General features: G+C 46.0%; 1 protein-coding gene across 2 annotated transcripts; it reads left to right on the top strand.

The window, feature by feature from the left end:
• Positions 1 to 1,001: 1,001 nt before the first annotated feature.
• Positions 1,002 to 23,124, top strand: Kif18b (kinesin family member 18B). 2 transcript variants are annotated; one of them, XM_008838444.3, is made up of 16 exons: positions 1,002 to 1,162; positions 11,305 to 11,631; positions 12,251 to 12,408; positions 12,724 to 12,828; positions 13,016 to 13,126; positions 13,205 to 13,402; positions 13,522 to 13,698; positions 14,602 to 14,676; positions 14,811 to 14,908; positions 15,315 to 15,501; positions 16,063 to 16,178; positions 19,179 to 19,384; positions 19,639 to 20,167; positions 21,105 to 21,194; positions 21,892 to 21,977; positions 22,197 to 23,124. In XM_008838444.3, the coding sequence occupies exons 2-16, from the start codon at positions 11,313 to 11,315 to the stop codon at positions 22,301 to 22,303; spliced, it is 2,562 nt and encodes an 853-aa protein (XP_008836666.2). In that variant the 5' UTR covers positions 1,002 to 1,162; positions 11,305 to 11,312; the 3' UTR covers positions 22,304 to 23,124. The 2 variants fall into 2 exon arrangements, with proteins under 2 accessions (XP_008836666.2, XP_029421882.1); XM_029566022.1 differs by having other exon boundaries at positions 1,003 to 1,127.
• The last annotated feature ends 404 nt before the right edge of the window (positions 23,125 to 23,528 follow it).

The raw sequence follows: 23,528 nt of genomic DNA, 5'->3' as shown, positions 1-23,528 counted from the left end.
TGGGTAGGCAGATGCCCATTTATGCCACAGAAGTAAATTTAAAATCCTGTTGAAACTGCCAGGCATGGAGGCACACACTTTTAAACCCATCAGTCGGGAGGCAGAGATAGCAGATCTTTGTAAAATCTAGGCCAGGCTGGTCTATATAGCAGTTCCAGGCCTGCTGGGGCTACAGGGAGACCTTGTCTCAAAAAGACCCCAAAATGGCTCAGCAGTTAAGAGCACTGGCTGCTCTTACATAGGACCCAGGTCCAATTCCCAGCACCCACATGGAGGCTAACAACCGTCCTTAAGCTCTCCAGTTCCAGGGGATTCAACACATTTCTGACTTCAGCTGACATTGCACAATACGGGTACACTTACACACATGCAGGCAATATATTCATACACATAAAATAAAAACAATTAAGTATTTTTAAAGAAATAAATAAATAAAAAGAAGGAACGAAGGGAGGGAGGGAAAAAGAAAAGGATTCAAGTTCTGGAAACTCACAGAAGATGAAATAAAATCTGGAGTTCGATGGTGAAGGGTGCAGGATACTGTGAATGTGTTTGATGACTTTGAGCTGGCTGTACACATATGAAGTCAGGGTGCGAGATGGGGTGTTAGAATATGTGATTAGTATGCACAAGGCCCTGAGATTGCAGACAAAATACTCATACACTTTAAATACAAATAAGCCCCCCGCCAAAAAAAATTTAAAAACAGAGCCGCCCCTCCCAAATCCCTGTCGAATGTCTGGTCGCTGTAACTGGTGCTGAACTCAGTCCAGGAACAGAGATGAGGCGTGGCCCCTTGTAACCTAGCAAGGTACTGGTTTCTGCCAGTCATTCAAGTCAGTCTAGCCCGAGACAGCCAGGGAAGTCCAGCAAAGCAGGAAGGCGAGTGCGCAAGCGCACTTCGGGCTGTCTTTGTTACTTAGGAAACAGCCAATCAGCGTTCCGGACAGTGACCAATGGGAAGCACGAATGAGCAGATGGGCTCATTTGAACAAGCGGCGCGGCGCCGGAAGGATATTGCCGCGGTGGGAGAGGGTGTGAGGCGACCTCTCCTGCCTCAGAGGGCGCCCGTCCGCGGCACAGGGACGCGTGAGCGGCCGGACACCAGCGGCTGGAGCCGACGACCGGTGAGCTTTGGCCCCGGGTGGAGACGGCCCCGTGGGTAAGTTGAGGTCTTGGTACGCAGCCCTAGCTGCGGGGTGCTGCACCCTGAGCCCGGGTTTCTGTTATGCAAGCCGGGTGGGAGGGCACTTCCTCACCCCTTGTGTTTGGAAGATCGGGACCCCTCTGCCCTTCTGCCCAGGACCCAGCTGGGGCCTGTTCATCAGCTCCGGGTCCTCTGAAAGATACACCCGGTAAAGATGCCCCTCCTCGCGTGTGAAGTCGAACTGGTTCTTCCTGCACGCTAGACCTGGAGAGCTGGGGATCCCCCCCCACTTTCCCCGCAACCTCCGGGTTAGAGAATGGGGTATCCATGCTCCTCTCCATACAATGCTACCTAGCTGATTACACAGCTGTGTGTACCAGGGGCTGCAACTTGGTTACTGGAGCACTCCATAAATACTGGCTTGAAGGAAGGCAGGATAGAAAACCAGGCTTCTATTACTGCTTCTAGGATGATGCTCCTCCTTTTAGCTGTGAACCTTTAAGATCTCTAAATGATCTTTTTAGAAGTAGCGTCTAGCCGGGCGTGGTGGCATTAGTCCGTTAGAAACTTGCGGATCTCTGAGATCGAGGCCAGCCTGGTCTACATAGCAAGTTCCAGGCCAGCTGGGGCTACGGCTCTCAAACAAAAAAGGTAGAGCCTTTCTGTGCCAAAGCACTTGGGTTCTGGGCACCATGGGAAGTGCTGTATATCATATAATTTTGTTAGCAGTGTCTGATACTTGTTGAGTATTTAAATGAACTCAAATTCCAGGTTTGAATGAATTCATTTAATCCTCACAATAATCTCATGGGGAAGATACTAATAATGCTTACAGTTTACAGATTTAGACATTGAGGCACAGAGAACTTAAGCCTGGCTCGGGAGAGGGCATCTAGAATTTTATTATTTGAAATGAGCTCAATGTTAGTACCCCCATTTCTTCTGTTGCCTATTTCATTATGAATTCCCCCACACACAGATTTTTCAAGGTGTCTCAATTTCAATTAGTTGGTTTTTATATTATCTAATTTAACTTCATGTTTTTTTTCAGGGTGCTAGCCATAGTACCTTTTTTTGAGACAGGTCTGGTTGGCCTGGAACTTGCTATGTAGCCAAGGCTGACCTCAAACTCAGAGAGCTGCCTGCCTTTCCTTCCCAAGTACTGAGATTAAAGGTGTGCATCACTACACCTGGCTCCTAGTATTTTTTAAAAAAAATAAAAAAATTTTAAAAAAGTAGCATACTGTTAGAGATATTTGTAAACTTCTCTCTACTATGAAGACAGAGCAAATGTAAGCAATTATAATACTGTACAAAATACATTCTCTATCCACAAGCAATTAAATTATAAATAAAAGCCAGGCATGATGGTGCATGCCTATAATCCCAGCACTAGACAGGCTGAGGCAGGCAGATCTCTGAGTTCAAGAGTAACCATAAGGAGCCTGTCTCTCTTTTTTTAAATTTTATTTATTTGTTATTATTATTTTTTTTATTTTTTTGGTCTTTTTGAGACAGGGTTTCCCAGTAGCCCTAGCTGGCCTGGAACTCACTATGTAGACCAGGCTGGCCTTGAAGTCACAGAGATCCTCCTGCCTCTGCCTCCCAAGTGCTGGGATTAAAGGTGTGCGCCACCATGCCCAGCTCTTATTATTATTATTTTTATTTTATTTTTTATTTTATGTGTATGTATGTATTGCACCCATGTCATGCAATGCCAGCGGAGGTCAGAAGAGGCTGTCAGATCCCCTGGGACTGGAGTTATGGACAGTTGTTAGCTGCCATGTGGGTACTAGGATTTGAACCTGGGTCTTCTGCAAGAACAACCAGTGTTCTTAACCGCTGAGCCATCTCTCCAGCCCCAGGAGCCTATGTCTTAAAACAAAAATAAGCCTGGTCATGGTGCCTTTAATCCCAGTACTTGGGAGGCAGAGGCAGGTGGATCTCCGTGAGTTCGAGGCTAGCCTGGTCTACATAGTGAGTTCCAGGACAGCTGGGGCTGCAGGCAGACCCTGCCTCAAAAATACCAAAAACCCCCAAAACAAAAATAAAACTACACTCACAATGCAAATAAATAGAAATGAAAATTAAATCCATATTTGTAAATTTAAAAAATATATTGAACTTGGGGGCTGGAAAGATGGCTCAGTGGTTAAGAGCACTGACTGCTCTTGCAGAGGACCCATGTTCGAGTCCCAGCACCCACATGGCAGCTACGAACCATCCTTAACTCCAGTCCCAGAGGACTCCAAAGCCCTCTTCTGACCTCCACGGCATTACACGATATGGGTGCACTCACATACATGCAGGCAATACACTCATACACATAAGATAATAATAATAAAAAAATATATAATATATATATTGAACTCAGCCAATGGGGCTGGAGAGATGGCTCAACAGTTAAGAACACTGGGTGTTCTTGCAGAAGACCCAGGTTTGAATCTTAACACCCACATGGCAGCTAACAACTGTCCATAACTCCAGTTCCAGGGGATCTGAGTCTCTTCTGTCCTCCACGGGCATTGCACGACATGGGTGCGCTTACCTACATCCAGGCAATACACGCGTACACATAAAATAAAAATGATAAATAAAATTAAAAAATATATATACTGAACTCAGTCAAATAGGATAGCATAATTATTAAAAGATGATTAGCACCGGGCGTGGTGGCACACGCCTTTAATCCTAGCATTTGGTAGGCAGAGGCAGGCAGATCTTTGTGAGTTTGAGGCCAGCCTGGTCTTCATAGTAAGTTCCAGGACAGCTGGGGCTCGAAAAGACAAAAAAAAAATAATAATAATAATTAGCATGGAATTGAGGGTGTGGCGTAATGTCAGACATTTGCCTAGCATATATGAGGTCCTGAACTCAATCCTCAGCAGCTGCCCTACTCCCCCACAAAAGAAATTGTGGAACTTGAGGAGGTCGAATTAGTTTAAAATTTACCTTCACACAACTGAAAAAAAAAAAATCCTAGCAAACTCCATCAGAAATTTATAGTCGGTTAGAAAATCAAATGTTTCTAGTCTATCTTATGACTTCAGATTTTATCTTACATGATGAAAACTACAAGTCAATCTCTTACAAATGTAGTTGTAAAATTTCATATAAAACATTGGCAGTTATAAACCAGCATGTTCAGTGTCCTGAGTTCAATTCCCAGCATTGCTGGCATCAAGTCAAAACTGGGCTACACAGTGAGACCCTGTCTCAAATATCAAACAGAAACAACAAGGAAAAAGAGAAACAAACAGAACTATTAGCAGTTACAGTTCAGTGCCAGAGTACTTGCTTGGTATGTACAAGCTCCAGTTCAATCTCCAGCCCTGGGGTAGAGGGAATTATAGCCTGTGATTATCTATTTAAGAAACAATCCATGTATAGGAGGAACCAGTTATTATAACACACTGTTCAGTGGATACCGTAGAGGTGGGCAAAGCCCAGAAATTAGGAGTGGGGGAGGCAGTAAAATTATCTCAAGGGCAGAACAGCCCAAGAATCTAGCAGTGCCTCTGAATGAGCGGCCTTGCTCTGTGATGGGTTAAGTTCTTCCTGTCTCCACTTTACCTTTGGAGAATAGGAATGTAACAATTATCAATATTCACATACTAAAATTGTTAGGAAAGCTAAACCAAAATATTTGTAAAGCATTTAGCATAGAGCACTTAGCACACAGACCCATATACTCAGTAAAACACTCAGTAAATGTTAGCTATAATGATAATTATTTTTAGGCTTTTGGGTTCAGCCCTTGCCCTTCTCTACACCTTATTCATTCATAGGACCAATATTATTCATTATGTGCTGCATGCTGTGCCTGGTACCTAGGTTTTTGGCGTTACACAGGTGATGGCCAAAGAGGGTCTTGCTCCCTTGGAGTTTAGGGAGAAGACACAGTGTCTTGAGTGATGATAAAAAGCAATGAAGGGGCTACAGCTGCCTCTAACAGTATCCAAGGACTGGACTCCTTTCCTCCCTTCCTTAGTTCCTATTATCCCCAGGAGGATCCTCTCAAGTCCTCAGAAATTCTCCACGTGTTTCTAAAGAGCTTCTGCTTGTTGAGCTCATCCCCTACAAGGGTGGGTAGAAGAGACCACCCCCAAAACATCTGAATCTTGGCTTCCTAGCCCCAGCTCAGCACACTAGCCTCTGGGTTTTAATGAGCTGCCCAGGGTTAGAAATAGGACTTGAATGTGGCTGCCTGAGAACCCTGAAGATCTTATTAAAGCATCATCTCCCTTGTACTTTGGGCTCAAATGCTCTTTCCAAGCGGGGATCAAAGCAAGCTTGACAAACGTTCTCTCATTAATCTCCCCATCCCCCTGGGGTGGGAGCAGATTGGTAGCTGTTCTCTCTGGCTCTCAAAGAGGGATACTGATGTGACATTGACAGGTTGTGGCTCAGGGAAAGACCTCCCCACTAGTCAGATGTCGAACAGAGACCAGGACCTAGGCGCCTAAGGGCGTCCATGTCAGGTGTCACCCTGCATTCTGTACCCGGTGCCCCCAGCACTGTCTTGAGAAGAAGGAAAACATCTCATTAGGCAAACAGACTCGGCCTCTCTGGCCCTCAGGAGGCGGGAGGAGAGAACTGTAAAGGTTATGCTCAGTCTTTGCCAGTGCCCTTTTTAATTTCCTGCTTAGAATGTTGGGCCTCTCTATGGCTCCTCCTCAGCCAGAACCCTCCCTGCAGGCAGCTGGGACTGCCAGGAAGGCAGCCAGGGTAGACCCAGCAACCCTCTTCTCCCATAGAAAAGCAAATTTCCTGGGGGTGTGAGTGTAAAAATGAAAAAGGAACTCTGAGTGTTGAAAATTAGGTACAGTCTATATATCTGCAAGTGTTTGCAAAATATGTAATATAGTTCCATAAAAGCATTATAATCATTATACAAACATAAGGGACTAGTCAAACCATGTGATCGTCAGAGCATACTATATAATATCATTATCAGGCAGGATAGCGGGCGCTGCGGTCAGGCTGCCTGGGTTGGAACTGGGGCACCATCACTCACTAGTATTAGAACCTTGGGCAAGTTGCTTAACCCTCTCTGTCTCAATTTCCTCACTGAAAAATTAGTGTAATGATGCTACATCCATCTTGTGGGTTGCAATAGAGATGAAAGGGAATGCTATGTGTAAGGTGGTTTGAACAGACCTAGATAGAGTGAGCCTTTCACTAATATGTTCCTTATGACAATCTGATTGCTGGGACAAAAACTGAATTATGCACACATAAAAGGATTATTGTTGGCTGATCTCTTTCCTCTGTTTGGTGTGGGCAAGAAGGTTAGGGATGAGAGGACTAGAGTTTCAAATCAGCTCATTTTGCCTCATTCCCTAAAGAAACCCTGAGTTGTTGGCTACAGTATTCTGTAGAAACCCCACTTTCCTTTGCTGAATGACCTTGTTTATTATACTGATCATCTATTCGTATCCCTCAGGAACAGCTCCTGCTCCTTCCCCCTGTTAATAAAGCTGGGCTAAATTTTTCCAAGGTAACTGACTCCTACCTTCATTCCAAAAATTCTGCTCCCGCCTTCAGTAAGCCTGATTAAAGGGTAAATGGAGAGCCACTAAAAGGGAATGGGCCATAAGCATGTGGAATTACTACTAGGTTAATACTGGGAAATCTGTTGTGTTACTCTCTGCAGGAAGAGATTTGAGGAGAGATACAGTGTGTTCATTTCACCAAGCACTAAAAGCATTTGATAAAAGTCAGAACCCATTTCTACATCCCTAAAGGACAGTAGACAGTAGGCAACTAAATAAAAGGAGCTGAAAATAGAAAGTAACTGTCATTATTTGCAAACTATATTATCACTTAATTGAAAGGTCTAAGAGAATCAATGGCAGCCTATTAGAACTAATAAGAACATTTGATATTCTTGCTAGATATATAATCTACATCCAGAAATCTGAAGCTTTCCTGTATTCTGGCAAAATATGATTTTGAAAATGCAATTTTAAAAGGCACCTATTCACAATATAACAAAGACTGTGTAGTAACTGGTAATAAACCTATCAAGAAATATGTGATACTCATGGGAAGAAAATTACAAAATTTTACTGAAGATTATAAAGTTTTGAATGCATGGCAAGAGACACCAGTTCTAGATGGGAAGATTTGATATCGTAAAGATGCCAAGTCGTCTCATATTGATCTATAAAATAAAAATAATCCAAATTAAAATCTTAGCAGGGTTTTTTTTTCCCCATAGAGCTTTATAAGCCAATTCTAAAATCATGCAAGACAAAATGTCCAAGAATAGCCAAAGAGAGCAAGAGGTGGTCTATTAGAGAACTCTGGAACTACAGCAGTGACACACTAGAAAAGATACAGGCAGTGGAACAGCATCCACAAATAAATCCATGTTTCTTTACAAATTTAGTTAAATTTGGTGTTTGAAATTGGTGGAGAAAGAAGTCTTCAGTAAATGATTTTGAGATAATTACTTGCCAATTGGAAAGAAAAGGTTTTTGCAAAATTTACCGAGTTCACAAATTCTCTCTCTATAAAACACAAAATTTAAGAAAGAAATTAGACAGTAGTATAAGAAAAGCATTTTATTACTTTGGCAAAAAAATGTCTTTTGTTTATTTGGTTGGTTGATTTTTTTTTTTTTTTTTTTGAGACAGGGCCTCCCTATAGCCCCAGCTGACCTGGAACTATGTAGACCAGACTGACTTTGATCTCACAGAGATCTACCTGCCTCTGCCTCCCCCTCCTGAGTGCTGGGATTAAAGATGTACACCACTATGCCTGGCCCAAGAAATGTTAAGTATGACATTAAAGTCATTAAAAAAATACCTGGGCATGGTTCATACCTCTAATTTTACCATTTGTGAAGTGGAGTCAGAAGGATTAGAGTTTGGGGCATCCTTGGCTACATAGTGAGTTCAAGGTCAGCATGAGTGACTTGCGACATAAGAGAAAAATGACATTTGACCATTTTAATGTTGAAAATCTGTCTCTAAAAAAAAAATGAATAAGTAAAAATAAGCAAGTAGTGGTGCACTCTTTAACTACTTCATGAATTCAAGACCAGCCTGAACAACATGAGACTCTTTCTCAAAAAACAAAATAAAAAACTAAAAACCACTGACTAAAGAGGAAAAAAAAACCTTGAAAATTGCTTACTATGATTGTTTATCTTTGCTGGACACAGTTACATACACCTGTAATCTTATCACTTGGGAGATGGAGACAAGAAGATAAGGCAGAGTTCAAGGCTAGCCTGTACTATGTGAGACCCTATCTCAAAACAAAACTGATGAAAGTTTTACTACATTTAGAGCAGGGTTTTTTTTTCCCCTCTAGGAACGTATGGTTGTTTTGACACCAGTAATAGCCAATAATGTTCCACAGGGGGAAAAGACAGAGAAACATCAGGAGATCCTAAAAGGACATTAAATAAAATTCTAGACCTTTCTGATAACTCTACTTAAAATAATTATAGGATGGGGCTGGAGAGATGGCTCAGCAGTTAAGAACACTGGTTGCTCTTCCAGAAGACCGGGTTTGAATCCCAGCACCCACATGGCAGCTAACAACTGTCCATAACTCCAATTCCAAGGGATCTGACAGCCTCTTCTGGCCTCCTCGGGCATTGCATGACATGGGTGCATTTAGCTACATGCAGGCAATACACGCATACACATAAGATAAAAATAATAAATAAAAATATTTTTTAAAAATTATAGGATGAGGCTGGGCATGGTGGTGCACACCTGTAGTCCTAGCACTTGGGAGGCAGAGGCAGGCAGATCTCTGTGAGTTCAAGGCCAGCCTGGTCTACATAGTGAGTTCCAGGACAGCTGGGGCTACAGGGAGACCCTGTCTCAAAAAAAGACCAAAAAAAAAAAAAAAAATTATAGAATAGGCTAGAGAGATGGCTTAGCAGGTAAAAGCACTTGCTGCACAAGGTGAAAGTGAGGTTGTTGTCCTTTATCCTCTATGCACATGTCTATACTTACACACCTGAACCCACACACATACTCACACAAATATATATATATATTTTTTTTGGGGGGGGGGTCTTTTTGAGACAGTAGCCCCAGCTATCCTGGAGCTCACCTTGAAGACCAGGCTAGCCTTGAACTCAGAGATCCGCCTGCCTCTGCCTCACCCGGCACAATTTTTTTTTTTTTTAAATAAGAAAATGAAACCAATGCTATACATGTGGAGAAAAGGGTGAAGGAAATCCTGAAGTACATAATTGTATATCTGGCAAATCTAAGAAACTCTTATGAAATATTGGAATTAAATAAGAGATTTTGATAGTGGTAAATACAAGGCAAATATCTAAAAATCAGTTGTGTTTCTCCATATTAGCAATTACCAGCTGGAAATGGAAATAGGGGAAAGTATTCCATTCATAAAAGCAATTAAATCAGGTCAGCAGGATGGCTTAGTGGGAAGAGAGGTACTTGCTGCACAACCCTCACAACCTGAGTTCAATCCCCAGATCCCCCATGTACAGGTGGATGGAGAGAACCAACTCCACAAAGTTGTCTTCTGACCTATGCACAAACATGATGACAATAAATACAATTCTTTTGAAAAACAATTAATCCATAAAGAACTTGGGAATTACATTAAAAGAATAATTATGGGGCTGGAGAGATGGCTTAGCAGTTTGAGAGCATGCACTGTTCTTTGAAAAGACCTGAGTTCCCAGCATCCATATGATGTCTTTCACAACTGCCTAGAACTCCAGCTCTAGGGGATCCAATGCCCTCTTCTGGCCTCTGCAGATATCTGCACTCACATGAACATAATACACAACACACACACACACACACACACACACACACACAATTTAAAATCTTTTTTAAGAAAAATAATTATATAATCTCTTTGAAAAGATTTTTTTAAAAAACTATAGCTGGGCGTGGTGGCACATGCCTTTAATCCCAGCACTGGAGAGAAAGACGGGAGATCTCTGTGAGTTCAAGGCCAGCCTGGCCTACATAGTCAGTTTTAGGCCAGCTGTGGCTACAGGGAGACACTCTCAAAAAGACCAGAAAACAAAACAAAAAAATTTAAAAATTAAAAAAAAAAAATCTTTTGGGAGGTATAATAAGTATCTGAATAGACAACAGTACATTTTTGTCTAACATAATGTTTGATATAATTAGTATGTAAGTTTAATGTAATTTCAGCTGGAATCACAATAGGGTTATTATTGAAGAGAGAAAGTTTTTGATTGGGGGTAGTAAAATTTCTTTTTATGTATGTATGTTTTTAGTGGTGCTAGGAGTCAAACCCAGGGCCTCATGTGTGCAAGCATAAGCTCTCTACCACTGAGCTACATTCCCTACTAGCAATATAATTTTCTTTTTTTCCCACCCTTGATACTAGGAATTGAAGCCAGGGCTTCATGTGTACTTGGTTCCAACCCTCTTTATATTTTGTTTGTTCGATTGATTGCTAGACAGGATCTCATTAAGTTGCTCAGACTGACTTTGAACTTACTCTATAGCCCAGGTAGGCCTTGAACTTGTGATCTTCCTCCCTCATTCTTCCCAGTAGCTGGTATTATGGTCTTGCTTCACCATCTCTAGCTCCAATAAAGTTTTCTTAAAGTCAAATAGCATAATAAATGCCTGGGAATAATTACGAAAGCTTTAAAAAAAAGTAGTGGGGCAATCTTGCCCTGCTTGATTTACTGCATGCTGTAACCATAGGAAAAGTGTGGTGGAGGTATGAGTATAGACAAGTAACTTAATGTATTTTATTTATGGGGGGAGGCATGCACATGTTGGAGTTAGAGAACAACTTACTGGAGTCACTTATATCCTTGTACGATGTAGATCTCCAGGATCCAACTTAGGTCATTGGGCTTGGCAGCAAGCATCTTTACCTATTGAACTACCTCACTGACCCTGTAACTAAATAGCTTAGTGGAAAGTATAAAAAGTCCAGTAAAAAGACCTTTGGAAACAGTCATTTGAATATAACAAAAGTGATATTTCAAGTGAGAGCTATATATTAATAATCGATACCGCTACTGGTATTCTTGTTCTCATGGGGGAAAAGTAAAGAGGAGGTCAGTCACTGGAGGGTGAGGGAAAGGCAGGGAAGAGGTCTGAATGCTGAAGCATACCCTTGAGTTGGCTTGGTCCTCATCTCCATCATGTCTCTCTGCACAGGTGTTGCCATGGTGATGGCTGTGGAAGACAGCATGATGCGGGTGGTGGTGCGGATGAGGCCCTCCACCCCTAGGGAGTTAGAATCACAGCGGCGGCCTGTGATTCAAGTGGTAGATGAGCGGGTACTGGTGTTTGACCCTGAAGAGTCTGATGGGGGATTTCCTGGCCTAAAATGTGGTGGCCCCCATGATGGCCCCAAGAAGAAGGGCAAAGACCTGACATTTGTCTTTGACCGGGTCTTCAGTGAGGCAGCCACTCAACAGGATGTGTTCCAGCACACTACCCACAGCATCCTCGACAGCTTCCTCCAGGGCTACAACTGCTCAGGTGAGAACCCAAGGCCTGCTGGATAGTGACTTGCTTTTGCTTCCTTCTGAGAGAAGGGTTCCATGTACCATCTCATCTGCCTACCTACTAGCTAGGCATGGCTTAGGGCCCATTCATTCACATGACCATGGCATTCCATTGGGCCCTAGTCTACAAGAACTAATCTGTCAGACATGGTCTTGAACTCTGATGCTTATAGTCTAGAAGGAAAAAGTCACTAATCATAAAATCACAGCTGTGTCTGTGTATCTGTATGTGTGTCTGTGTCTGTGTGTTTGTAAACCCAAGTGAGTGATGCAAGAAAATGAACTGTGGTCTTCCATTAGAAGATATCCATAGTTTGGAGAAGGACGGGATAGCCCTCCTCTCCAGTGGAGATTTTTTTGCCTTGGAATCCACAGGCCTGTGGGAGCCAGGAAAATCATCAGGAGAACGCAAAGGCTGAGCTTGAACACTGGGAGGGTATCAGTGGTAGAAGCAATGGACTAGCATCATAGACATCAAAGGAAAAGGACTTGGGAAGAAGGCAGGGCTGAGCCTGGTGGAAATGTGCTGGGTCAGCCTAGGGGAAGCAGATCTGGCCCTGCCGCCAGCCTCTTCCCCATTCTGTCTTCTATAGTGTTTGCCTATGGGGCCACTGGGGCCGGGAAGACGCACACCATGCTGGGAAGGGAGGGGGACCCTGGCATCATGTACTTGACCACCATGGAACTATATAGGCGTCTTGAAGCCAGCCAGGAGGAGAAGCGATTCGAGGTGCTCATCAGCTACCTGGAGGTAGGGCTGCTTCCTCCCGAACCTGTGTCATCCTTCATTCTCAGAACACCTGAAGAGGGGGTAGAGTGGACAAAGTTGGGGCAGGGTAAGAGTGTCCAGGGTACATATATAGCCCAGTAAGAGACCATCCATGAAGGAAACCTGCTCTCCCTGCTCTTGTCATCTGACATCACCCTGAAAAATGCCACTCTTGTGACTTGTGTTTCAATGCACCAGCCCATCCCTCCACCCCCTCACCCCCAGCCAGTGCTCAGTTGCTGTTGGAGGGAAGATGCTCTCTCTCTCAGGCCTCTTCCTCTTGCCCTTTTTCCTCAGGTGTATAATGAGCAGATCCATGACCTCTTGGAGCCCAAGGGGCCCCTTGCTATCCGTGAGGACCCTGACAAGGGAGTGGTGGTACCAGGACTTTCTTTCCATCAGGTATGGGCTAGGGTTCGGGTGGGACCAAGCCACTCTTTTGGTCCTCTGGGGTTTCCTCAGAAGGTGGTCTGGGGATGCCCTGGTAGTGGTGGCAGTGGCAGTAGTAATAGAGCATGACACTGGCTCTGAAGTGGGAAAAGCTCTGCTGGAGAGACCACAGCCCCCTCCTTGGGTATCTCCTTTGTAGCCAGCCTCAGCTGAGCAACTGCTAGAGATGCTGACCAGGGGCAACCGTAGCCGCACACAGCACCCCACCGACGCCAATGCCACTTCTTCCCGCTCTCATGCCATCTTCCAGGTGAGCGGCATCATAGGTTGAGCCTGAAGCTGAGGGTCCTGATTGCCCACATACCCTCACTCCTACCCTCTGCCCCAGATCTTTGTGAAGCAGCAGGACCGGGTCCCAGGACTGACTCAGGCTCTTCAAGTGGCCAAGATGAGCCTGATTGACTTGGCTGGCTCCGAGCGGGCATCCAGCACTCACGCCAAGGGAGAGCGGCTGCGGGAGGGTGCCAACATCAACCGCTCTCTGCTGGCTCTCATCAATGTCCTCAATGCTTTGGCTGATGCAAAGGTAAAGCAAACAGAGTAGGTCCAGCGTCCCCCCAGGATAGCAAAGGAACACCTGAACCCAGTGGTCCTTCCCTCCAGCACAGAGCAATCTAGTCCAGCTATCTGCCCACTTTCCCCCAGGGCCGCAAGTCTCACGTGCCCTATAGGGACAGTAAACTGACTCGTCTACTCAAGGACTCCATCGGGGGCAACTGCCGCACTGTTATGATTGCTGCCATCAGCCCCTCCAGCCTGGCCTACGAGGATACTTACAACACCCTCAAATATGCTGACCGTGCCAAGGAGATCAGACTCACGGTATGTGCCAGCTGGGGGTGGCCTGCTTGTAAAGGGAGCTCCCAGCCTGAGACGAGTTGGGACCAAAGCCCTGACAGCTTCCTCAGATTCCTGTCCAGTGTTCTCAGGTAGAGGAAAGATGTTCTAGCCAGGTGTGGTGGCACACACCTTTAATCCCAGCACTTGGGAGGCAGAGGCAGGCGGATCTCTGTGAGTTTGAGGCCAGCCTGGTCTATATAGCGAGTTCTAGGTCATCTGGGGCTACAGGGAGACTATGTCTCAAAAACACCAAAAAAAAAAAAAAAGATGTTCCCTGTACTTGTCTTCAGGGACAGTCTTTGGGCCAGAAGCAATGCTATCCCTGTCCTGGGGAGGGACTCCAGCTAGAGCCAAACAGGATGTCCAGACTGGCTATAGGTAGCAGAACCCTATTTTTAATAAAATGACATCAACATCTACTTTTTTTTTTTAATCTTTTTTTGAGACAGAGTCTTCCAGTAGCCCCAGCTGGCCTGGAACTCACTATTATAGACCAGGCTGGCCTCAAACTCACAGAGATCCACCTGCCTCTGCCTCATGAGTGCTGGGAGACATCAACATCTATACATTGCCACAGACAAAAGCAGAGGAGCTCTGGCCTCTGGCAGAGGCCCCCCTTGTCTGTCCCTAGTGAACTCTGTTTACCTGGAGCTGCTACAGAGAAGCCCCCACACCTGGCCAGAGCATTCTGGTTGGAGTCAGAGCCCAGGCCACAGACAGTCCTCTGTCCCTTGCTGTGGTTCTAGGCACATTACTGACCTTCTCTGGTTCATTTCCTGACTTGTGAGAGTGAGGCTGCCCATATAGCCTGTAGTTGTGGGAGATAGGTGGTAAAAAGCTGTTGGAATGAAGAAAAAACAAATCTCCCCTCTACCCCCATCACAGCTGAAGAGCAACGTGATCAGCCTGGACTGTCACATCAGCCAGTATGCCACCATCTGCCAACAGCTGCAGGCTGAGGTGAGGAGCATGCCTGAGGAATAGGCTCCGGGCAAGAGCAAGACAGCAGCTCGGGCTCCTGCCAGGTCATTTTGCCCACCCTTGGCCTTCAGTGATAACCTGGAGCTCTGAGGACTGGCATGTTACTATTCCAGGTTGCATCCCTGAGGAAGAAGCTCCAGACATTTGAGGCAGAAGCCCAAGCCCGGCAACAGCATGCTTTACCGTCCTCCAGGTTGAGCACACCACAGCAGTGAGTTTGGCTGCCCTTCCTGTCCCACCCTTCAACTTGGCTGGAGAGAGAACCAGCCCATCCTTTTTCTGCCACTTGGAGTGCTGAGAACCCTTGCTGTGTTCTAACACTTAGAATGAGGGGTTTCTAGGCAGGGCCCAGTGACTAATTGTTACTTTGAGGAGGAAATAACACTCCAGCCCATATAAGCAATAGTATCTCCTCCTCAGGAGAAAGTGATTTAGGGGTTGGCTGTCATTGTCTCTTAAACCAGAAAGTCCCCGACACCTCCTGCCCCATGGCTGCCCATTTGTTACTCAAGTGTTGCATATGGGCTGGGCTACCTGAATACCACAGAAGTCCTGCCCCTCCCTGCTCACTCCAACTGCCACCCCCATCATGTCTCTCAAACGCATGTCCCCCTTAGGCTTCCTAGCTCCCCATTACAGTCCCAGCTCCACAGCCAGTCCTGCACCCCAGAACTCCATAAAGGGTGTGGAGTCCTTCAAGAGGGGAGTCTAGGGACAGAGGCCCAGGAACAGAGGGCCGTGGAAGAAAATTCTTCAGAGCAGGAGCAGCCCTCACAGGATATGGGCGAAAATCCAGATGAGGAGGTAGGACTTACAAGAATGAAGCCCTGGCCTTGAGAAGACTTGGGCTGGTGGAATATTGGAAGATAGGCCATTCCTCATTCTCCATTTGGTTGTCTGGCATCTGCCCAGGTGCTTGTGTGTTTGGAAGTGAATGGGAGAAGGGAAGGGAGGATTATTATTATTATTATTGGTCTTTTTGAAACAGGGTCTCCCTGTAGCCCCAGCTGTCCTGGAACTCACTATGTAGACCAGGCTGGCCTTGAACTGGATTAAAGTTAAAGTTCCGGCCACCACGCCCGGCATTAATTATTATTTTTTTCACATTTATTTATTTATTTATTTAATTATTGTGTGTGTGTGTGTGTGTGTGTATGTACATGCTACAGCGTACATGCAGAAGTCAGAACAACTTGTGGGAGTTAGCTCTCTCTCTTTCTACCATGTGGATTCCGAGTTTATCCAACTCAGGTCATCAGGCTTAGTAGCAAGCCCCCTTACCAGCTGAGCCATCTCACTAGCCCAAGAGAAGGATTTTAGTAGCTCATCCTTACTTCTCTACTAATGCTTTTCCTTTCTCTTTAGGTTCCAACCCAGACACTAGAGCTGACCCTGCCTGGGTCCCCTAATCTGAATTTGCAGCCTAAGCCAGCCACCAACCGCCACTCAGCAAAGAAACGGGGCAGGGACCATTTTAAACAGTAGGTGTTTTCTTGCTTCCATTTGAATCAAAGGTGGGAGGCAAAAGGTCAGCTTCCTGGGGTGATGACTGATGTTCAGAATGCCATCAAAGTTCTGGTTCTTGGCTGACAGTCAAGTCCAATTTCACCAACATTACCCCTTAGCTGCCCTCAACCCCTTGCTGTAATCACCAATTTGATCTTTTTTTTTTAATATTTTATTTTTTTTTATTTTACGTGTATGGGTATATTGCCTACATGTACGTGAGTGCACCTGTGTCCTGCAGTGCCTCGGAGGTCAGAAGAAGGCTTTGGATTCCCCTGGAACTGCAGTTAAGGACAGTTTGTAGCCACCATGTGGGCGCTGGGAATTGGACCTGGGTCCTCTGCAAGAGCAGTCAGTTCTCTTAACCGCTGAACCATCTCTCCAGCCCCCAATTTTATCTTCTTATCATTATCACCATGTATTCTGACATAGTTGACAACTTATCAGGCAAGGGAGGCAAACGCCAGACTGCATTGAGTCAGGGCAAGCTGCTGGGGCTAGCACTTCACTTCCAGTCTGTGGGCAGAGCTGCTTGTCCATCCACAGCCAGGAGCTGGGCAGAGCCTTCCTGAGTCAGGTGTTTCTTATGTCCTCAACAACAGATTGTGGCTATTTTTTTCCAGAAGTAAATATGATCCTTCACCTGAGCCAAAGGAAGATTTGGACCATTCCTTCTGGGCTACATATAGGGGTGCTGTTAATTTTTTTTTATGTCCCCCATATACAAATCCTTTGTCACTTAGCTTTCCTACTGCCAGCCCCACTCTCCCCTCCCCAGCACGTTTCACACTAGGCAATGTATTTAAAGCTTCTGGACAGAAGGGCCTGTTTAATTTTATTTCTTGTTGGGGAGTGTCTGTTCGCGACTCAGCAAAAATGCTGTGGCCTGAATAATCAAAAGCTCATTATCTGTCTCTTGCTGCCAACTCCCGAGGGCCTGGGGAAGCAGGGATATATGACATGGGTGGGATGTCCCATTGGGCCTCCCTGGGAACAACCACAGACTCCTATGGATGACTCAGTGTCTTTCTGTTTCATGTTCCCCCTTATGGAGAGAAAGGACACTGGGTCCTCGTTCTACTCTTCCTGTGCTTTTGTGCCTCAATCTAGGCTGTGATTTGTGGATCACAATTCTTATTCTAAGTTCTTTGAGATGAAACACTAATAAAATATGACAGAAATCCCAAGTATCAGTGTTGCAGAGCATTTTGATCATCTTCATATTTGGAAAAACTCTGACAACCAGGGAATGGTAATTTCTCTTTGACTTGATTAGAATTTAGAATCTTGGACCACCAGAGCACTGAACAGATTTGAGATTTTCCAGTTCAGTGGTTTTTCAAGGTTTTTTTTTAACTGTAAAATCCTTTCTTCACGTGGAACCTCATGCTAAGGTATAATATACAGGACAGACAAAACAATTTACGTTGTTCTATCTTGTGGGTGTTTGGAAAACAAATTTGAAAGTCCTGGATTATAGACCAGCTGTCCATGTGTTAGCTGAGAGTTTGCAACCTTTGCCTGGGGTCACAGAGCAAGGACAGAGCCAGACCTGGGTTGTATGACATCCAAATCCATGCATTTCTTAAATGCCCACTTTTTTTTTTTTTTTTTTTTTTTTTTTTTTTTTTTTGGTCTTTTTGAGACAGGGTCTCCCTGTAGCCCCAGCTGACCAGGCTGGCCTCTACGTCTCCTGAGTGCTGAGATTAAAGGTGTACACCACCATGCCTGGGGATGCCCACTCTTTTAAAAAGAGTTCAAATTGTCCTCATAATAATGACTCAAAAAGATACAGAATGAGTTTCCATTGTGTCCTTTTAAATTAATGTCCTGCCTTTCACAAAGGCCCTGGGGCTGCTTTACCAAATGAGTTTGGATTTCCTGAGCACACACTGACTGAGGGCAGTGAGGGAGTTCAGAAAGCCCAGACAGGTAGTTACCTGAGGATAAATCATTTGCCATGAATAATCCCTACCAAGGTAATTGTGTTTATTCTTTTATCATAGGGATGCCTTAGAGAAAGAAAATTTGCTTTATGAGAATCTGAATTTACAATATCAATAATCACATTACCTTCAGAATTTCCTTTAAATAGTCCCCCGGTACATGTGAAATATATGTTGATTTGCACATACTTTTCAGGATCCCAACCATTAAATAGAAGACATAGATCCAAATGCATTTTTGAGGGTCTTCTCAAAGCCAAGGTCAACATAGCCCATCTTATTTAATCTCCCCTTATTCTAATAAGGTAGACACCACTTTACAAAAAATAATAGTTTACTGTGTGCCAGGCATTCTTTAAATATTCTGCATATAAAATAACTCATTTACTGTTTCCAACAGCCCTATGGGATGGGTGTGCTTGTCATCCCTACTTCTTAAGTTTGTAGAGGCTGAGGTTAACCAGTGCATTCAAGATCCCACAGCTGGGAAATACTGAGCTTTTATTTGAGCAGGAGCTGACAGTCTGACTCAATCTGGGTTCTTTAATTACTGTCTCACCCTGAGGGAAAATGAATTTAAGATCATAACAGTAAGCTGGGCAGGATGGCACACACCTATAATCCCAGCATTTGAGAGGCGGCAACAGGAGGATTAGGATAAGGAAATCCTCAGCTATAGAGCATGTTCAAGGCCAGTCTGGGTTACATAGGACCAAAGAGACCACAGCACTAATAAATGGCAGAGCTAAGAGGGTACTCAGTCACTTAGCACCTTTTCCCTATTTCTTTGGCATGGGGCATGTATAATGGGTAACACCTCCCATCATTACCTATGGTGATGTTGGCCTTCAGTAAGAGTAGACCAGAGCGGGATCCATGGCCAGGAGCAGGGTGAAGCGAGTAAGCTAGTGCAGGGCAAGGCAGGAGGGAGCTAGTAGACTAGCCAAGCACACTCCTCAGCCACATCTAGACTGAGGGGACAGTGGTCAGGGTCTAAGTCAGGTGAGAATCATCTTCCTTATGTTCCAGGTTGGCCCTCCGGGTGCTGTGCCTGGCCCAGCGACAGTATGCCTTGCTGCAGGCAGCCAACCTCCTGACTCCTGACATGATCACAGAGTTTGAGACCCTGCAGCAGCTGGTGCATGACGAAAAAACTGAGCTTTGGGCTGAGAGTTCCAGGACTCCTTATCTGGCCAGGGGGCGCCCTCTGGCTCAGGAGCTGTGTTCAGAGTCTAGTGAGTGTTGCTTTTGTTCTGACTTACCCTATTGGTGCAATGTCTAAGGCCCACTTGGAGCCAAGGTGTGGCTTAGGACCTCAGATCCTGGGCTATGCTGTGTGGGAGGCTGGAACCTGGGATCGTGGATTCTACATGCAGATAGGCCCAACAGACCTGAGGAATTAAAGGCTCCAGTGCCTGCTCCCCAGGTTTGACACTGGCTTCCCTCTGACCAGCCCAGATCCCCTCTCCGCTCTCTCCTCTCTGTCCAGAGTCCCCAAGGTATTGTGGCCCTGTGACCCGGACCATGGCAAAGCAGCTGAATGGCCTCATACACACTCTGGGAATCCCACTCAGGCCTGACTGCATACCAGATGAGGCACCCAAAAAGCCCATCGAGAAGAAGAAGAAGAGGAGACTGAGCTCCACAGAGCTAGATGGTCCCCCAGCCCCAAAGCGAAAGACTAAGCGCCAGCGCCAGTCCTTCCTTCCCTGCCCAAGGAGGGGCTCTCTTCCTAAGGCCCAGTCTTCATTTGAGCCCAGTACCCCCCAAAAAGGAAGCACCTCCTCCCCCTGCCCTTCCCCTCGCATCTGCCCAGCTACGGTCATTAAAGGCCGGGTGCCTCTGGGCCCTTCCACCATGCAGAACTGCTCCACTCCTGTGGCTCTACCCTCTCGTGACCTCAATGCCACCTTTGATCTCTCTGAGGAGCCCCCCTCCAAACTCAACATCCATGACTTTGCTGTCTGGGAGAAAGGCCCCAAGGAGCTGACCAGGCCAGCCCAGCCCTTCATCCCCAGGTAAGTCTGCCAGCATCTCTCCCAGTCTTCCCAGAAGAAGGTTGGGGATCAGTGAGAAGCAAGGGTGCTGCCCAGAAAAGTGAAAGACAGCCTGACTCTTAGAGCTGCGCCATTCGTCATCTGTTTCCCCTGTTTGTACAGGCCCAGGAGAGCAGCATGCACAGTTTCAGTGGCAACATGGATTCCCTCGGAGCCCCTGTACCCATGCCTCAAACCCCCCCTCAGCTCTGTGCTGGTGTGTGGTGTGCTCATGAGTAGCTAATGGGACCCCAGTTTAGAAAGAGTCATCTGGGAACCAAGAATTAACAATCCGTGGCCAATCTGTTCTTAGGCTGTGTTTGGGTTCTGTGACCCGGACTGAGTTTGTATCCCACCAGCAAATGGCTATTTCTGCTACCTTGTAGTCCTAGATTTTTCTCTCTAGCTCAGTGTCTGGAATAGGGAAGGAAAACTTTATTCAGTATTTTTCTAGTGCAAAGATGAAGTTGTTACCTTTGTCCTCCTTCTGCATGATGGAGGTGGGGAACAACAACCAGCTCAGGACAGTCCAAAGCCAAGAGCAAGCAGCAGATTGACCTGGACTGGTGAGGCAGAGAGGTCAGCAGGCTGTCCACCCGCAGCCCCACATCTTCCATGCCTCCTGAACCAGCTCTCAGTAACAAGCTCAGAGCTGGGCAGGTGGAAGGGTGAAATTGTTTGAACTCTTACTCCCTGGACGCACCAGAAACTGACATCTGGATGTCCTCCCAGAACAGGGCTGTCACTCAGCTGTCAGTCCAGGCTGAGGGAGACAGGGAGAGAGTCTACCTCTTAACAGGAAGAAGCCTCAGGTCATTTGGTCCAACCTCCCTCCCCCAAGCAAGGGGGGACTAGAGGGAAAAAGTGGCCAGAGCCATTTCTGGCTCCCTCGTTATCTGCCTCTCTCCCACCTCCACAGTGCACCTGTGATCCTGTTCACCATGAAGGGTCCCAAGCCACCATCTTCCCTCCCTTCAACCTCTGCCTGCAAGAAGAAGCATACCATGAGGTAAGGTCTAACCAGGAGCGGAGAAAGCTCAGACCAGAGCAGTTAGTGCCAACTGAGCACAGGACCCCTCTTCCCCTCGACAGTCCACTCCCTGCCTGGTGTCTCTGAACTCCTTGGAGAAAGCAGCTGAGATTCTATGACCAGGGCCAGTACCCGGTTCTCTGATTGGAGTTTCTCTTGTCTTTGCTGCTGTTTATCTATCACAAGAACATCCCAGCAATGATAGGGGCCTTGGGTCCCTATCCATGAGGAAGATAGTCACCATTTGTTGGTTACTTAGTCCAGTAATTGGACTGTCCCCCTCACCTTAGTCCCCCCCACACCCCCCCCCCCTTTTTTTTTTTTTTTTTTTTTGAGACAGGGTCTCTCTGTAGCCCCAGCTGGCTTGGAACTCACTATGTAGACCAGGCTGGGCCTCGAACTCACAGAGATTGACCTGCCTCTGGCCTCCTGAGTATTAGAATTAAAGGCATGTGCCGCTGTGCCTGGCTCTTAGTTTCCCTTGAATGTCCCTAATTCCACAAGCCTCCTCCCCAACCCTCTTGCTTCTCCTACCCTTACACATGGCTCTGAAAACTGCTGGTCACCCCAGCTTCTCCTTCCCTCAGAGCTTAGCATCTAGCTACCTCCCTCCACCACACATCTACAGTTCAGAAGATAACTCACCCACCTTCCTCCCTCTGCTTCTCTCCTTCAGTTCCTCAGTCTCCCGGGGCCTCAGCCGCATTGCCCGCCTCCCCAGTAGCACCTTGAAGAAGCCAGCCAGATCCTTTGCAATCCCAGGTGACTAACATTGGGGACAAGTATCTCTAGGCAATAGTAGCAGCAGATGAAGATGGGCTATAAGACAGGGTGGGTGGAGACCTAGGTGGGAAGAAGGCCTAAAGTACTTGCAAGCATTTTAGGAACCCTGATGATGAAGGTAGAGGATAGGCTAAGAGGGGAGGAAACTGGGACAGAGCCTCATGTTGCTGTACCCCTCCCCATTCAACTGACCTGCAGAACCACCCCAGAGTCCTCGAAGCCTTGGCAACCAGAAGGTTCAGAAGGAACTGATTGAGGTTGAGGGAGTGCTGTCAACTGGGCGCTGTATCACCAAGGTGTCCTGACCAGCAGGGGCTCCTGACCTCCAAGATGTCCTGATCTGCCAACACCTCTAGGCTGGTTGCCTTCTCTGGTCTTCACCTAGCAGTATCAGGAGCCTTGACTGCCTTCCTCACCTGGGAACAATTAACACCAACACGCCTTTCCTGTATTGACACCCCTCCCCAACCATTCATTCTGCTGTTTGCCTTTATTAATCTCTTACACTCAGCTTTTCAGTATATAGATGTTTGTGTGTGTGTTAAATGTGTGGCTATTTTAAAGGATGCTGTCATGTTTTCTCATTTCCAAAGCCTTCCATGCAGGCAGGGAGCTCTTGAGCTCTGTTCTTCACCCCCCACCCTCACCCTGGTGTGTGTATGACTGACCCAGGGCTGTGCATAGTGATGACCACTGCACAGTAAAGAGGGATGAGGGCAGGAAGGGGCTTGCTAGAGAGTCCCAATCTGGCTCTTCTGGTTTCTGAGAGGGGCATCTTGAGCCCCATCCTCATAGCCTGAGGTGGAAATGTCCCTGCCCTATCTCGATGATGATGATGGTGCAGCTCGTGATGGTGCCTTGGTTTGTAAAGGAAGCCAGCATTATTGTCTTCATTCATTGAACACAGGACATACAGTGTAGAAAGATGTGTAAGAAGAAGGGGAGGGGTGCAGCCTTAATGTTGCCACCTAGGTATAAATGCTAGTTATATTGGGGTTAAACTTCCTTCTCATTCTGAATTTCTGCATATATACATATGTATTTATATGTATATACACAGGTACATATATATGCCTATAGATAGAGATGTATTTTTTTACTACAGTGATTAATAAACCATCTCCATCCCTGGTATGTGTTTTTCTCTGTACACCTACATAGTTAGTACCACCTTTTTTCACTTTGAAGACCTCATACGGGGTATGGTGACACATGCCTGTAATCCCAGCACTTGCAAGGCTGAGGCAGGATGATCATGAGTTGGAGGCTAATTTTTGCTATATAACAAGAAAAAAACAGGAAACTTCTGAGTCTGTAGCTCAGTGGTAGGGTATTTGCCTAGCATCCTTGGGGCCCTGAGTTCAAGAAACTTCTGAGAATAGAAAACAGTACTTACCCTGCCTCCTGCAGCCTTAGGTCTGGGCCTGTGCTTGAACCTAGCTCCTCACTCTGCTTGAGATCCTCCTCTGGGCCTGGGAGTTAGCTTGGTGTGGATATAAGCACTTGCAGGCTTGACAACCTAAGTTCAAT

The sequence above is a fragment of the Nannospalax galili genome, unplaced genomic scaffold (assembly GCF_000622305.1).
Source record: "Nannospalax galili isolate Female #2095 unplaced genomic scaffold, S.galili_v1.0 scaffold95, whole genome shotgun sequence".
NCBI classification, from domain to species: domain Eukaryota; kingdom Metazoa; phylum Chordata; class Mammalia; order Rodentia; family Spalacidae; genus Nannospalax; species Nannospalax galili.
Note: the sequence above shows the minus strand (reverse complement) of the source record. Positions and strands in the feature narration are given on the sequence as shown.